This window comes from Peromyscus maniculatus, chromosome 4, assembly GCF_049852395.1.
Source record: "Peromyscus maniculatus bairdii isolate BWxNUB_F1_BW_parent chromosome 4, HU_Pman_BW_mat_3.1, whole genome shotgun sequence".
NCBI lineage: Eukaryota > Metazoa > Chordata > Mammalia > Rodentia > Cricetidae > Peromyscus > Peromyscus maniculatus.
In genome coordinates, this window is record NC_134855.1 from 135,600,648 (window position 1) to 135,617,155 (window position 16,508).

The window sequence follows — 16,508 nt, forward strand, 5'->3', positions numbered from 1 at the left end:
ATCAATCAATCTTTGCTACCCATATGGTAGAAGAATAAAACTTACTCCCCTCACGTGATGCTCTGACCTCCAACCTTATGTTGTGGCATGAATACATCCTCAAAATAAATATACAGCCACACAAAATAAAGGTAATGAGTTGAAGTAATCACAACACATTTCTTACAGAGTGTGGTGACAAAGCAAAACTCATTAAAATCACTGTAGTATTTACATATACCAATGTAAGCACTACATAAAACCTTCAATAAAAGGCACTGGAAAAAATATACAACACACTCTTATAGATAAACAGGACCTCCAAATAAGACAATCTTTTCTATTTTGTGGTTTTGCATGGTTACCTTGCTTTTTCACCATTATATCTATGATAAATCTGTAACACCAGGTGTGTAAAATGGGAAAAATTTTCTTAATAGTAAAACAAAATCAGTACCACTATTGAATACTTACCCTCTGCAAGTCTCGCCATCAATTGGAGACGACCAGTTGTTCCCAAGTCAATTCCAGTCCTTTCTAGTTCATCACTGTCCAAAAATGAACTAGCACTAGAAGCATCAGTCCGTTCAGTAACATGACCAACTTTCATTGGCCTCCCAGCTAGTTCAAATCCATTAAGCTGCTCCAGAGCTTTTTTGGCACATTCTGAATCAGAAAACTAGAACAGACAACAGGAATTTTACAATTGACTAATTACATTTCTATCACTATAGACCATTGGTGTTTTGCCTGAGTGTGAGGGTGTCACATCTAGGAGTTAAAGTTGTGAGCTGCCATGCTGGGAATTCAAACTAGGTCGTATGGAAGAGCCAGTGCTCTTAACCACTGAGCCATCTAGCCATCCCCAAATACAAACTTCATAATCTAATATACACTACTTAAAAATATATAAAGAGTGTACATGTAAAATGAGAACATAAGTTTTTGCAAATAGAAATGCAACATAGTTTTTTTAAAAAACAGACTTGAATCCTTCTCTTTAATTTTTAGGCAAGGTGTCACTCTATAACTTAGGCCTATAACTGACTACTGTGTAGATCAAGCTTGCCTGTAAGTCCTTGACACAGCCCTACTTCAGCCTCCAAACTGCTGATATTAAAGGTATGTTCAAACACATCAAGAAACCTGTCTGAATTTGTAGTAGAATCTGCCTGGAGAAGAATGACAGGCACCTAGAAACTTAGAGACGTATAACATTATCAGCCCACCCAGTAAATGTACCAAAGGTACATATCTCCTTTCGTATCCAGATTCCTTCTACAGTCCTATACTCTACTTCTTCTAAACTGATTTAAAACAGGGTTCTTTTTTTTCCCCCAGGAGGTCTTATAGTATGATTCTTATGGACTCAAGGACTATTCCAAGGCCTACACATTCCAAGAAATGTAGCCAGGGGTGTGAGGTGGAGGTCAGAAGTTAAGAGTGCTGGTTAGTCTTCTGGAAGACCTGAGTCCAGTTCCTAGAAAAATTAATCCCCAATGGGGTACTTAAACCACTTATACTCTTTTGCCTCCCCAAGCACTCATACACATGTGGACACACGGACACACACACACGAATAAAAGTAAGATAGAATTAAAAAAGAAAAGAATGTTGCCATGAATCATGGCACATATTTTTTAACTCCAGTGGTTGGGAAGCAGATTTCTGAGGTATATAATAGTGAGATTTTGTCTGGCAAAAAAAAAAAAAAAAAAAAAGAGAGACACATGCCTTTAAGGCTAAATCATGTGTATGTGACTTATTCCAGGCCAGACTGGAATAATTAGAGTTTATGGTATAAATGGACATTTTTTTTTTAACATTAATGTTACTTCTTAGAAACAAAGTTAAAAACTGCTGGTGTGTGTGTGTGTGTGTGTGTGTATGTGCGCGCGCGCGCGCGCGCGCGAGATATACACACTTTTTAGGCTTTCAAGTGATTTTATTTTCTCCCTTTAACCCTAATTTTGTCTTAGCTGGTCGGTCTATGAACACAGACAGGCTTATCTATCTATCCCACTTACAAGCAAGGCAAATACCACTTCCTGAAATGGTCCCACCAGGGAGCCTGTGTTCATCCACCCAAGCCACACTTTGCCTGGCTTTATCTTCACTAGATTGTGAGGCTGCTTCACTGATTCCCATTGACAAGTTAGTTAACCTTTCCGTGGCTACCATGATTTTGCCGTGTTTTAAACACAGAATGTGTCGGACCTTTATTGTGTTGTCACATTTAGTACCCTGAGCCTTGTCAGCACTGTCGTTCCCAGAAGATATACCTCCTTTCCTGAGCCACTTTTACCCTTCAGCATCATCTTAGGCTTGCCAGTGAATTCTCTCTCCCAATGATGCATATTTTATGTATAATATGTCCAGTTATATATTCTGCATAATAAATAAAAAACCCAAATATTTACAAATGGTTGTGTGCCACCATGTGAGTTCTTGCTGTTATTCAAGACCTCTGTAACAGCAGCCAGTTCTCTTTAATTTCTGAGCCATCCTCCAGCTACTAAAAAATCATGTATTTCTAACTGAATAACGCATAAACATTATATATATAAAACCCTACAATATGTAAATTATACACTATAGATAGCTACCCATATTATATATATTTGGTTTTTTTTTTCCTTCTCTCGGAGCTGAGGACCAAACACAGGGCCTTGCGCTTGCTAGGCAAGTACTCTACCACAAATCCCCAAGCCCATGTTTGGTTTTTTGAGAAAGGGTTTCTCTGTGGAATTTTTGATGTCCTGGAATTCACTCTATAAACCAAGCTAGATCTTCCTGCCTCTGCCTCAAGTTGTGCTGGGAGTAAAGGCAGGAGACATCATCGGCAAGCTCCAATATATTTTTGTAAGAATCATTGATCCTTTTATCATGATCTAGAATGACTAAAGAGATTATTATTACAGTGACAGTCTCGTGTTTTATTGAAATATGGACATTAAAATTTACTGACCAAAATGCACATGCATTGAAATATCTGCTCAAGGCTGGTGAGGAAGCCCAACCCTTAAACTAAGCACTTGAGAGGGAGACACAGGCAGAGAGATCTTTGGATTACAGGCCAGCTAAAGCTATACATTGAGTCCCTGATACAACAAATAAACAAAGAAGTAAATGTACCTATGCCAGGGCCAAGACTTAATTATCCCAGCACTAGGGAGGCAGAGCCAGGCGGATCTCTGTGAGTTCAGGGCCAGCCTGGTCTTCAGAGCTAGATGCAGGACATGCACCAAAACTACACAGAGAAACCCTTTCTGGAAAAAAATAATAAAAATAAAAAAGAAATATGTGGGTGTTTTCCCTTCAAACTGTTCAGTCATCCTTTTTTTAAGGACAGGTTCCAAAGCTAAACAGAGAAACCCTGTCTCGAAAAACCAAAAAGAAAAAAAGAAAAAAAGAAAAAAAAAAAAAAAAAAAGACAAAAACAAGACAAGGTAGTGAGAACAGCCCAGTGATAGAACACTACTCTAGCTTAATGAATGTTTAGGTTTGGTGCCCAAACAAGAGTCGAGGAGTTTATGAAGGCAGACACTTCATAAACCCACTAATATCAACTAGAGACCCTAGTTCGACAACAACACAAGTAATGGACTTTGGCAATCATGGACCTGGCTGTAATACATGAACATTTTAACACTGGCAGATGCGGGACCTTATGCCTAAATTCTAGGACTGGAAGCTAAAGTAGTAAGATCACCATAACTTGGTAAGTTAGAATTTTCACAGATCTTCATTTTAACCAGTAAGAGTGTGCCTTTAACCCCAGCAATTAGGAGGCAAAGCAAGTCATGTTTTAATTTGAAGCCAGCCTGGCCTACATGGCGTGTTCCAGGAGCCAGAGATACAATCAAAGGCCAGGTCTCAAAAATATACATACACTCCAGATACAGGTGGATCTGACACCACTAGACTATGGGCACCAACACTCACACATACACACCAAAACAGACATAACATGCACAGAAAGTCAAAGTAAAAATGATATAAAAAGGAATGCCATGGCTGGAGAGATAGCTCTGAGGTTAAAAGCACTGGCTGTTCACCTAAGGATCTTGAGTTCAATTCCCAGCACCACATGGTGGCTCACAACCATCTGTAATGAGATCTGGTGCCCTCTTCTGGCCAGTAGGCAGCACACTGCATGTATACACAATAAACAAACAAATAAATGTAGTTATTTCTAGTACTTAAATCACTTCAATATAGTAATTAGGGATGGAGAGATGGCTCAGAGGCTAAGAGCAGCAGCAGCTCTTCCAGATGTCCTGATTTCAATCCCCAGTAACCATGGTGGCTCACAGCCATCTATAATGAGATCTGGTGACCTCTTCTGGCATGTAGGAATATATGCAGACAGAACACCATATACATAATAAACAAATAAATAATCTAAAAAGGGAAAGAAAATATTCATTCTTCATTCCCAAGTCCATAACCCATATACACATCAAAAAATGGTTATATAAGACAACTACTTACTGTAATGAATCCATATCCCTTAGATCGACCTGTTTCACTATCCATCATGAGCTGAATACTTTCAATCTAAAATTTAAAAGCATAAATTAGGCAAAACTATTCCTTCAATTTCTAAAAATTTGGCTATATTGTAGCCTTACCCCCTTCCCACAAAGTAATGGAAGACAACTGTTCTTTACAAATTTGTTAAGGCCTAGATTTTTTTCAGAATTACCCACTTTGGCAGGGAAATAACTGTCAGTGAAAGAAAAAAATACTAAATTTTACCCTTCCAAAAGGTTCAAAGATCCCCCGAAGCATATCTTCAGTTATGTTAAAGTGTAATGAGCCCACATAGAGCCTCATAGGTCCAGCACTTCCCTTTTGTAAATTGTTTGCCATTGCAGCAGCTCTGTTTTTTTCTGCCTGTAAGTAAAAAAAAAAAAAAAAAAAAAAAAAACACATTAAATACTAATACAAAGGAGACAAATTTCAATGACAAATAAGGACAAAGATTGGAAAGTTGGAAACTGTGAGTAGGAAAGAAAAACTGAACCCAAATTCACTTACTGAAAGCCTAGAAAAATAGAAAATTCTGTAAAAAGCACTTGTCAAGGACTAGGGCAAAGGGAAACAGAACTATAGATAAAAAGGTTTATCAGGTCCCATAAAATCACGCTGTGAATGTCATGAATGGCACTCAATGGAACTGAAGGATGGTGACACAACATATTCAATTCAAATGTGTGCCCACTATGCAAACACTCAACCCTGAGCTATATCCCATGACCCAAAATATTCTCATTAGTTGATGTGTGTAATGTTGTATTATACAGTATTAATAAAGTTTAAAGTATAGGCCAGTTATATACAAAAGTATATACTTCATTTCATACCTAAATGCAATCAAATAAAATCAAAGTAACTTGCTTTGTGCTATCACAACCATTGATAAATAAAATTAGATTATTTACTGAATATTTGTAAACATATTAACAAACACACCCCAAGATCAGTTTAACTGAAAGTTGAATTAATGTCATCTAAAAACTCAGTAACTTAGAAATAAAGTGTTTGAGGAACCACATACATAAAATCACCTAAGTAAATCATTGAGAAGGCCAGAAGAGTGTCAGGTCTCCTGACACAAAACAGCTTTGAGCTCCGTGTGGAACCTTAAAAAGCTGCAGATGCTCTGGAACCACAGCATGTGCTCTTAACTGCTGAGCCATCTCTAATCCCTAGGTAAGACATTAACTTGTTAAATTCCAATCTATATTCTAATAGAAACTCCCTTTCTAGTAAAAAACTGCTATGCACAGAGGAGTACTTACACTCATTGACCAGTACTGCCCCACAGGATGTAAAGTACAATCTCACAATGATGTAATCTACAATCTCACTGATTGGCCTTTTCATATAAATTAGTTCTATGATCCCACTTAATAGCTCTATTAGGTAATGAATAATCAATATATAGTAGGGACTTAGTCAAATTGATGACAATTCTCCTCCCTGACATTGCTGCATGTGATGGGACACAGCTCACTGACAAACATCTAAAACACGAAGTTACCTGGGATGCTTGTACTATAATTGGCACTCCTAAAACACGCTGGCCAGTTAATCCAATTGCTAGAGGCACTGAACTAACATCAACAAATTCCACATAAGCAATTCCTTTGGAACGTCTTGAATTTCTATCAGAAATCATCCTCACATCTCGAACCTAAAAGGAAAAGAAATAATCATTCTGTAGTCACATAATGCATATAATTATTTCAACACTTAAGAGACTCTTTTGTCAAAACCACTGTCTTAATGCATATCCCAAGCTTAAACTTTGTTGTGTACATCTGGCTGGTCTTAAATTCAAATCATTCTGTTACCTATGACTCCAGAGTGCAAGGATTAAATTTCAGTACAGGAGTCAGGGCATTGGCCCATGTCTTTAAATAGAGCATTTAAATAGAGCATCCCGGAAACGGAAGTAGGTGGATCTCTTGAGTTTCAGCCTGCACTATACAGTGAAAACACAAAAATCAATACTAAAGATAGGATTTCAGTGTTTACTCCCATCATATGTTAAAAACTTACATTCTTGGGGTTGGGGATTTATCTCAGTGGTAGAGCACTTAGGCCCTGGGTTCGGTCCTTAGCTCCAGGAAAAAAAAAAATAAAAAAAAAAAAAAAACCAAACCTTACATTCTTCTACCTTAGTAATAGGACTACATTATCCAGCATTTGCTTCTAAAATATTAATGGGATAAATTATGAAGTTATCTTTGGGGAAGAAGTTCAAAGTGTGTAAGTTACAGGACAACTTTAGCGACTCTGTTCTCTTCTTTCACCATGAACTACAGGGATGGAACTCAATTATCAGGCTAGCTGTTAAGTGCTTTCATCCAAAAATATTTCAGGAAGACCCTGGTGTTTTGATAGATTGTCCTGAAACTAATTGTCACTCCTCTCAGCCAGTTGGTGGTGGCACACGCCTTTAATCTCAGCAATCAGGAGGCAGAGGCAGGCAGATCTCTGTGCGTTCCAGGCCAGCCTGGTCTACAGAGCGAGATCCAGGACAGCCACCAAAACTACAGAGAAACCCTGTCTGAAAAAGAAAAACAGCAGGGCAGTGGTGGAACATGCCTTTAATCACAGCACTCAGGAGACAGAGGCAGGCGGGTCTTTGTGAGTTCGAGGCTAGCCTGGTCTACAGAGTGAGGTCCAGGAAAGGCGCAGATCTATACACAGGGAAACCCTGTCTCAGAAAACGGGGGTGGGGGTGGGGGGGGGATGGACAGGACACCAAAAAACCCCAAAACAAAAACAAAAACAAACCTCAAAACAAAACCTCCTCTCTCTTTTTTTAAAAGTGTTTTTCTTTTCTCTCTCTTTTAAGACAGGGTTTCTCTATATTAAAAGGTTTATTTTTTTATTATATATACAGTATTCTGTCTGCATGTATCCCTGCAAGTCAGAAGAGAGCAACAGATCTCATTATAAATGGTTGTGAGCCATCATGTGGGAATTGAACTCAGAATTTCTGGAAGATCAATCAGTACTAATAACCTCTGAGTTCTCTCTGGCTCCCCAAACACTCCTCTCTGATCCAAAAGAATAGCCAGGGTTATAAGAACATTCTATCACACCAAGGGAAACCCTAGAATTTTCATTTCTACATATGAAATTGCCATTTTAATCCATTCAATATAATCATAGATTAAACCCCAAGTAGGTCCAGATGGTGTATAAGGAACATGTGTGCTGAGAATGGCCTGAAGCAGCACAGTGGGTAAGCAGCATGTTGGCTTGCAAAACTATGTGTTCACACTGAAGACCCAGGCACTTTCAAATTATAGTTAAGTCTCCCAAATTTAACTGTCTCCCCTTCTATTGTTACAGCAACCCCTTTCATAGTTATTAAATGTACAAAGTCACCTGCTGCTGTTATCCTTGGTTACATCCCAAAGTTTGAAGGTAAGTCCCTACTGCTAAGGACACAAGCACAATGAATGGAAACAGCAGTTGGAAGAATTTGGCTGGAACTGACCTGGAAGCCTCTTCCCTGAGGACTAGCTCTCATAGTACTGCAAGGTGCTTATACAAGCTGCCAAGGGAGAAAAGCAATCAATAGTCCTACCCTGCTGTGATACCTACAAAACACAATGATGATCAACAGGAATATTTCCCAAAAACTTCAATGTGGCACTTTTACATTGAGGATTACCAACTAACAACTGTCTAATTGAACATACATCTATCTGGCTGAATAGGAGAGAATTCATAATTCATTCCTGTATTGTAAATCTACTCAACTGCCTATGACTGTTGATGCCAAAGATGTAAGAAAATAACCTAATAATGCCAGTAAAACTTCAAACCACAAAACCACATTGTAAATACTTATCCTTACACCCACCAGTAAGGATAGCTATCCCCATCACCTTTCATCAAAGTTTTTGCAGGAAATGAAGACAATTTCAGAAAACACGCACCAAATCAAGGTGTATCCAGGGTAAAATGATAGTTACACCCTGTAACTGTATCACATTCCAATACACAAGGCTCAGGTATCACCATGGAATAGGAGTAATAAGGACTTTTAGGACATAGATGACCAGAACATTTTCTGAAAAAGTTATACTTATGACTAGCAATCTGCACTCAGGAAATCTCAACAATACAGTAGGCAAGGCACCAACATTCCAAGGTAGACGAGGAACAATCAGTATTCTCCAATAATAACCTAATTGATTACCCAATAATAATTGGTCAGCCCTAAAACTATACATATGCAAAGACCACTACATGGACACAACACATTACATTTATATGTTTTGTGTTTAATAAGACAATATTTAAATAGACAATAGTAATTTTTAATTTGTGACACCATTTTGCAAACACACACTCCCTCACTTTTTTTGGTAGTCTAGGCTATCCTAGAACTCGCTCTATAGACCAGGCTGGCCTTGAAACTCAGACCCACCTGCTAGGATTAACGGCATGAGCCACCAACCACTGCCAGGCTACTGTTTTTTGATGCTGTTGTTCTTTTTTTTTTTTGACAGCGTGCCTATGGAGCCCTGGCTGTCTTTGAATTCAGCTTATACGTGAGAGGTTCAGCATTGCATGAACCTCTCACCCAGCACCCACACAATGCCCAAGAGAAAAGTTAGAGTGGACGGAGCAGCAAATGCTCTGCTCTACGAGGCTGTTGGCCAAGCCCGCACCTGCCAAGGTGGACATGCAGCTGAAGAAGTCCACGGGAAAGGATAAGTCACCAGACAAAAAAGCGCAAACAAAAGGGAAGTGTGGAGCAAAGGGCAAACAGGCTGATGTGACTGACCAGCAAACTACAGATGTGCCTGCAGAAAATGAAAACCAGAGTCCAGCCTCTGAAGTAGAAGAGAAAGAAGCCAAGGCCGACTAACCATCCATCGTGTCTGTCAGTGTCCCCGCCTCCCTTCTTGTACAATCCAGAGGAATATTTTTATCAAATATCTTGTAAATGTGAGTTTTTTTAGTAGCTCTAGAAACATTTTTAAAAGGTGGAAGGAAGTCCCGCCTCATCCCATTTTTTAAGGGTAATGATTTTTTTAAGAGATTAAATCACTTGCTGGTTGTTTATTTTTTGGTACAACCAGAAAATAGCAGGATACTGAATCAGGAGCGGCTGTGACTGTCTTGGGGGTCACCATAACATTCTGTCTTTCCCTGTCAGAACTGTTTCTGGTCACGGTAGTCCATTTTCCTAACAATTGTGATAATGTACTGTGAAAGATTGAAATTTTGAATATGTACTGTATGTGGCATAAAATTGTGAGTCAGTAGAATTAAGGACTGTGAGCATTTGATTGTTATGTGAGGTCTTAGGGAAAACTTGCCAAGCTTAGGATGGAACATCACTGGAATAAGTTCAAAGACAAACAACACATGGTTCTTTTGGGTACGTGAACACAATGTATGACTCTTAGAGTTTGGATCCATGTTTTAAGAATTGAAATGTCTGTGTACTCAACTAATAAAGTCTCAGTTGTGACAGAGTTAAAAGATGCATGTCACCACACCCAACCATAATGACACATTATTAAAAACTCTCCCGTCTACTAATTTGCAATCTTTAAATGGGGAATTACCTTTCCTACTGTAGAGAAAAACTCTTCCAAATCCCTTGGTCGAATTCTTGCTGCCAGCTGCATGCAGAAAACTGTCCTTGCATCTCTTTCCTCTGGAGTTAGATTATCAATAGGTTCCCTAATAGGAGAAGAGTCCAGAATTAATCCTTAGTCATTTTTTCTAAGGTGGAGAAAAGGTTTCATGTATCATGGGTAGCCTCAAACTCCCAGGGGTCTTTGTGTTTTTTCAAGTCAGGGTTTCTCTGTATAGCACTGAATATCCTGGAACTCACTCTGTAGATCAAGTCGGCCTCAAACTCAAGAGATCCACAAACCTCTAACTCCCAAGTATTGGGATTAAAGGCATGCAACACCACTGCAAGATGCAATCTTCTGTTTCAACCAAGCATGTTCTTTTAACTGTTTTTTTTTTAATATTTAATTTCATCTGTTCCTGGGTGTATACAAGTATACTAAATTCATATAGAAGCCTATGGAGATCAGAATTATAGATGATTGTGAACTGCCATGTGGGTGCCAGAAACAGTTTCAGTTCTTCTGCAAGAACAGTTAAGCATTCTTAATCACTAAGTCATCTTTCTAGCCCTTTATCTTGAAATTCTCCTGCTGTTTCCATCCCGAGGTTGTGGAATTAGACATGTATCAATCATAATACCCATTTTATGCAGTGTTAGGCAATGAACTCATGCATGTTAGGCAAGCACTCTTATTTGTGCTACACAGCTTTTTAAAATTTATGCACTTCTGGGGATTGTGCACCACACCTCACACATTACTGAAGTATGTCCTAAGTTCTGAAGCTACTCTTTTAATGTATACTTCAGTAAAACGTAAACAAGGAGGGCAGCCGATAGTGGCACATGCCTTTAATCTCAGCACTGAGGAGGCAGACAGGTGGATCTCTTTTGAGTTCAAGGCCAGCCTGATCTATAGAGTGAGATCCAGAATAGGCACCAAATCTAAACAGAGAAACCCTGTCTCAAAAAACAAACAAAAAAAAGAAACACTGTCTCAAAACACCAAACAAAAAAAGGGGAAATTTCGTAAAAAAATATGAAATGAGATTTAATATATTCATTTGACCAGAAAATTTAAGGATAAAGCACTTTTAAACTTAACGGATGTGACTGAAATACTCAAATAAGAGAAAACAGTAAAATGCAACAAATTTAACTTTCACTATTTTCTTTCAGTAACAAGGTCTCATTCAGAAACCTTGCTGACTCTGAATTACTAGCAAGGCCAAAAAGCTTGATGTTGAACTTATGGCTATATTTAATCCTCAACCTTGGAAGTGCTAGAATTAAAGTTACCACTTATTGGACTAGACAATTTTTTTTTTAAATCAGGGTTTCTCTACATAGATCTAGCTGTCCTAGTACTCACTCTATAGACCTAGCACTTGGAAGGCATAAATGGACAGATTTCTGTGAGTTTGAAGCCAGCCTGGTCTACACATAGAAACCTTGTCTCAAAATAGCCAACAAAAAATCCGAATTCTTAAAGTCTATTAGCCTAAGGAGCTAGATGGCTCAGCAATTAAGGACATGTATTGTTCTTAAGGACTTAATTTTGGTTCATAGCGCCATGTTGGATCGAAGGCCTTGATTATGAAACCTCTTGCCTCTTAGGGACAGCAGCACAGAAATACATAATTTAAAAATAATAAAAACTTTGAATATATAAGATGTATGATACAAACATGTACACTATTGAGAAGTACTAATTATTCAAAAAATACTTGAACTCCCCCCTCATCCCTGATATCAGTAGACAATTTTGTTTGTAAAACTGTAGGAGGGTTGGGGATTTAGCTCAGTGGTAGAGTGCGCCCTGGGGTTCGATCCTCAGCTAAAAAAAAAAAAAAGGAATCCTGCTATTAAAGTGTTATACCACTGTGCTATATACTTCCAGTAAATCATGTAATTTCAAACATGTTAAGAGTCAAAGATATAAAACTGAATTAGATTCTGAGAAGAACTGAGGCTTTTCTTACAAGTAAACAGAATACTAAGAATTCCAAAATTGGGGTTGGGGATTAAAGCTCAGTGTTAGAGCACTGGGTTACCTCCTTGGGGGGGGGGGGTTCAAAAATTTACAAGCTGGACAGTAGTAACCAATGCATGCCTTTAATCCCAGCACTTAGGAGATAGAGGCAGGAGATCTCTGGGTTCCAGGCCAGCCTGGTCTATATAGCTAGTTCCAAGATTGCTAATTCTGTTACAAAGAAACCCAATCTTAAAACCCATACCCCCCCCAATGGAAAAGGAGGGGGGGTGTCTGGACAAACAGCTTGGCCATTAAGAGCATTGGCTGCTCTCCTGAGGACTTGGGTTTAATGCCTACCACCCACAAGGCAGCTCACACCTGTCTGTATCTCCAGTTCCAGGGGGCCTGACACCTCCACAGACATACATGCAAGCAAAATACCAATGTACATAAAATAAAAAATTTAAAATGGGAAGGGGGACAGCACAATATCTACAGAGAGTCCATTATCAATAGTGTAGCAGAAGCCAGAGGCCTTGAACCAGACACATGGTTCATATCATTTAACCCTACAAGTAAAGATGAATGGACTAAAGGGTAAACTGTGCTACTCAATGGGCCCCGCTACAGCTTCCAAGAAGTTTTTTTTTTTTTTTTAATTTGTTTCTTTCTTTTAAATTTAGATTTGTTTTGGGGCAAAGGTTTCATGAGCAGAGGGCAGAATCAAGGGCACTGGGAGCTGAGTAGTATCAGGACACATGATATGAAATCCACAGAGAATCAATAAAAGTCAAGAGGAGGGGGCGAAAAACCATCATAATATAAAAGGTGGTGGTGGTGGTACATGCCTTTAATCCCAGCACTAGGCAGGAAGAGTCAGGTAAATATCTGAGTTGAAGGCCAGCCTGGTCTACAGAACAAAGTTCCAGGACAGCCAAGGCTACAGAGAGAAAGCCTGTCATAAAAAATCAAAACCAAATAAACAAAAGAATACCACAATATGTCAGGCAGTGTTGGTGTACGCCTTTAATCACAGCACTCGGGAGGTAGAGCGAGATCTCTGTGAGTTTGAGGCCAGCCTGGGCTACAGAGTGAGTTCCAGGACAGGCTCCAAAGCTATAGAGAAATCCTGTCTCAAAAGAGAGAAAAAAAAACAACAACACAATATTCATTAAAAAGTAATACTTCAGCCGGGGCAGTGGTGGCACACGCCTTTAATCCCAGCACTCCAGAGGCAGAGACAGGTGGATCGCTGTGAGTTTGAGGCCAGCCTGGTCTCCAAAGCGAGTTCCAGGAAAGGCACAAAGCTACACAGAGAAACCCTGTCTTGAAAAACCAAAGAAAAAAAAAAAAAGTAAAACTTCAATAACATTTAAGTTTTTTTTTTGTTTTGTTTTTGAGACACGGTTTCTCTGCATAGTTTTGGTGCCTGTCTGTCCTGGATCTCGCTCTGTAGACCAGGTTGGCCTTGAACTCAGAGATTCGCCTGGCTCTGCCTCCTAAGTGCTGGGATCAAAGAGAGCCAACACCGCCTGGCACGTTGAAGTTTTTATCAAACTTGAGGATTTTATAATTAGAATACATAAATACATAAAGTAATAGAAATATACTCCAGCTCCCAACAAAGGAGACATGGCTCAGAGGTTAAAAGCATTGACTACCCTTGCTGAAAACCAGGCTTTTGGTTCCCAGCTCCCTCATGGTGCTCAAAACTGTTTGTAACTTCTGTTCCAGGAAATCTAAATCCTCCTTATAGCCTTAGAAGGCATCAGGCATTGCACATACATGCCCAGAAACACACACATGAAATAAAATCTTTTATCTTTTGGTATTTTTTTCTTGCTTTTTTTTGTTTTGTTGTTTTTTTCCTCGAGACAGGGTTTCTCTGTGTACAACAGTCCCAAAATAAATTTTGTTTTTTTTTAAAAACAAAGTAAGTTGAGCATGGTGGTACACACCTTTATGATTGTACTAGATTACCATAGGCAAGAAGATCTCTTGAGTTAAAAGAGGCCTGGTATACATAGCATGTTCCAAGTGAACTAGGGCTAAAAAGAGATACCCTGCCTTAAAAGTAAATTTAAAATGCTGGCCTTAAGATCAGCCAGGTTAGTAAAGCATGCTACCTTATGACAAAATGTGCCTTGATGCTAAAGGATCCATTGTATAGTCTTAAACTTATCAAGGAAATAATTCATGCAACCTTCATGAACAGAAATCACCATTCAATTATGTAAGACACCTACCTAAGATGAAATGCATGTTCTCATGAAACAGTACCAAGTAGTAAAACTTGCAACTGCTGTGTTATTTTACTATACAGTTTTTTTCAAATGTCATTACATATTAATTCCATATGAAATAAAGCTGACTTAAAATTATCAGTATAAATTTACTAAAAACCTGCCTCGTGATATTTTGTTTTTTTAGAATATATAAAATTAAGACAGGTGTGAATCCCAGCTCTAGAGAGGCCAAGGCAGGTAGATCTGTCTAGGCCAGTCTAGTCGATAAATCAGGTTCTAGGACAGCCAGGACTGTTATAATCATTGTCTTCAAAATAAAAATAAACAAATTGAAAAGCAGTACTACTGAAAGTTCTTCATCATTCTTTTTAAGTTAACAATACTACAAAAGGAAGTATAAGATATAATGTGGCTGGGCGGTGGTGGCGCCCATCTTTAACCCCAGCACTCGGGAGGCAGAGCCAAGCAGATCTCTTGTGAGTTTGAGGCCAGCCTGGTCTACAAATTGAGATCCAAGACACCAAAACTACACAGAGAAACCCCGTCTCAGAAAACAAAACAAAACAAAAGTCATAATATGATCATAATAAGTTATAAATAGTTTTAAAAGTCTTTTGTTTTGTTTACAAAATTTTTAACAGATTTAAAAAAGGTAGGGGGAGCCAACAGTTACCTCACAGGGCTCTTGTCTTTTCTGAATGGACTTTTGCTTCGGGAACGTCTTCTGCTGCAATGTTAAAAAGTTTCACAAGTTACCCAAACAAGTTAAGATCTCATTAGATCCTTGAAAAACAATTTAAGCAATTCAGAAGTATGTTTAAAAACCTTAATTTGATGCTATGAGGCAACCCAATCTTTCCTCGGATGGCACTGTTAAATTTTGGTCCGGAGCTAAAAAGAAAACACAAAATTATACTAGTTACAGGTTTAGGATCTTGCTAAGATCAAGTGCATGGGCTCTCCAGCAAGTCTAACATTGTTTAGGCAGCTTCTTTTTTATCTTAATTACAAAGAGGAAACAAAAGTACTTAGAAAAAATTGTAACTTTATCCCAGACCTGTAGCCCTTGTATTTGTCTATCCTGGACCAGTTAGAGGTGCCAAGAACAAAAGTTACAGCCTCAATATTTTTTCTAAAAAACCTACTGCATCTATTTTAGTTTTTCAACCATATAATTATGAACACAAGAGTGAGTCTTTGAAACAAAGTAAAAACAAATGCCTGTGCACTCTTGTCCCAGCATCAGTTTACTATGCAGTTCTTTCTTGAACACTCATGCACTTATATAAATAAACACACTATGCAGTGAATAATGACCTAGAACTCCTGCTCTTCCTATCTCAACTTCTAGGAGTTATCAGACTACTGTTGAATCCCTGAGCCACCATAACCACATGAAGGACTTTTCTTGTTTGACAGGGTTTCTGTGTGTACCTTTGGAGTCTGTCCTGGAACTAAATCTGTAGACCAGGCTAGCCTTGAAATCAAAACATCCACTTGCCTCTGCCTCCTGAGGGATAGGGTTAAAGGCATGTGCCCCCACCGTCCTGCAGGACATTTTAAAAAAATAAAAATAAAAATGTGTGTTTTTGTGTATGTGTATAATACCACGAAACTGATATGTTCCATGTAATTTTCTTTTGGGAGGCAGGAGATAGCCGTGGCAGTCCTGGAACTTACTCTATACCAGGCTAGACTCACAAAGACTCTTGACTCTGCCTCCTGAGAGCTGGCATTAAAGGCATGTTACACCACATCCATTCAGCACTTAATTTTTTTCTTCAGACAGGTTCTCACTGTATAATCTTAGCTGGCCTGTGTGCAGGGTGCCACAATGCCCAGTTAATGTGTAATAATACTTTTCCAATTTTACATATATTGGTATTTTGCCTGCATGTACATATGCAGAAATCAGACAACTGTGAGTTGTCACGTGGGTACTGGGAATTGAACCTGGGTCCTCTCAAAGAACTGCCAGTACTATTAACCTCTGAGCCATCTCTCCAGCCCATATGTAATAATTCTTAGAGAATATTACCATATTTAATGTACTATATTCTGTTTATTGTAGAAAGCATTTATGATACCGATGTTTTTATTTTATTTATTTATTGCTTCCCTGGAACACACTCTGTAGACCAGGCTAGCCTCAAGCTTAAAATAGGTTACTCATCAGAAAATT

General features: G+C 38.7%; 1 protein-coding gene and 1 long non-coding RNA gene across 15 annotated transcripts in view; both read right to left on the reverse strand.

The window, feature by feature from the left end:
• Rbm39 (RNA binding motif protein 39) overlaps positions 1–16,508 on the reverse strand; it is a 38,049-nt gene that overhangs the window by 11,806 nt on the left and 9,735 nt on the right. For 11 of the 14 annotated variants that reach the window (XM_076571005.1, XM_076571004.1, XM_076571009.1 and 8 more), the window contains 7 exons: positions 15,152–15,217; positions 15,000–15,053; positions 10,092–10,209; positions 6,029–6,181; positions 4,741–4,878; positions 4,474–4,539; positions 454–658 (listed from right to left, as the gene is read on the reverse strand). In XM_076571005.1, the coding sequence (XP_076427120.1) occupies positions 454–658; positions 4,474–4,539; positions 4,741–4,878; positions 6,029–6,181; positions 10,092–10,209; positions 15,000–15,053; positions 15,152–15,217 (800 nt within the window). The remainder of the gene's footprint in view (positions 1–453; positions 659–4,473; positions 4,540–4,740; positions 4,879–6,028; positions 6,182–10,091; positions 10,210–14,999; positions 15,054–15,151; positions 15,218–16,508) is intronic. The other 3 variants (XM_076571011.1, XM_076571010.1, XM_076571015.1) reach the window with 1 other exon arrangement.
• LOC143273050 (uncharacterized) lies at positions 1,681–2,214 on the reverse strand. Its single transcript, XR_013050896.1, has 2 exons — positions 2,081–2,214; positions 1,681–1,836 (listed from the first exon to the last, which is right to left on the reverse strand). It is a non-coding gene; the product is annotated as an uncharacterized LOC143273050 (long non-coding RNA).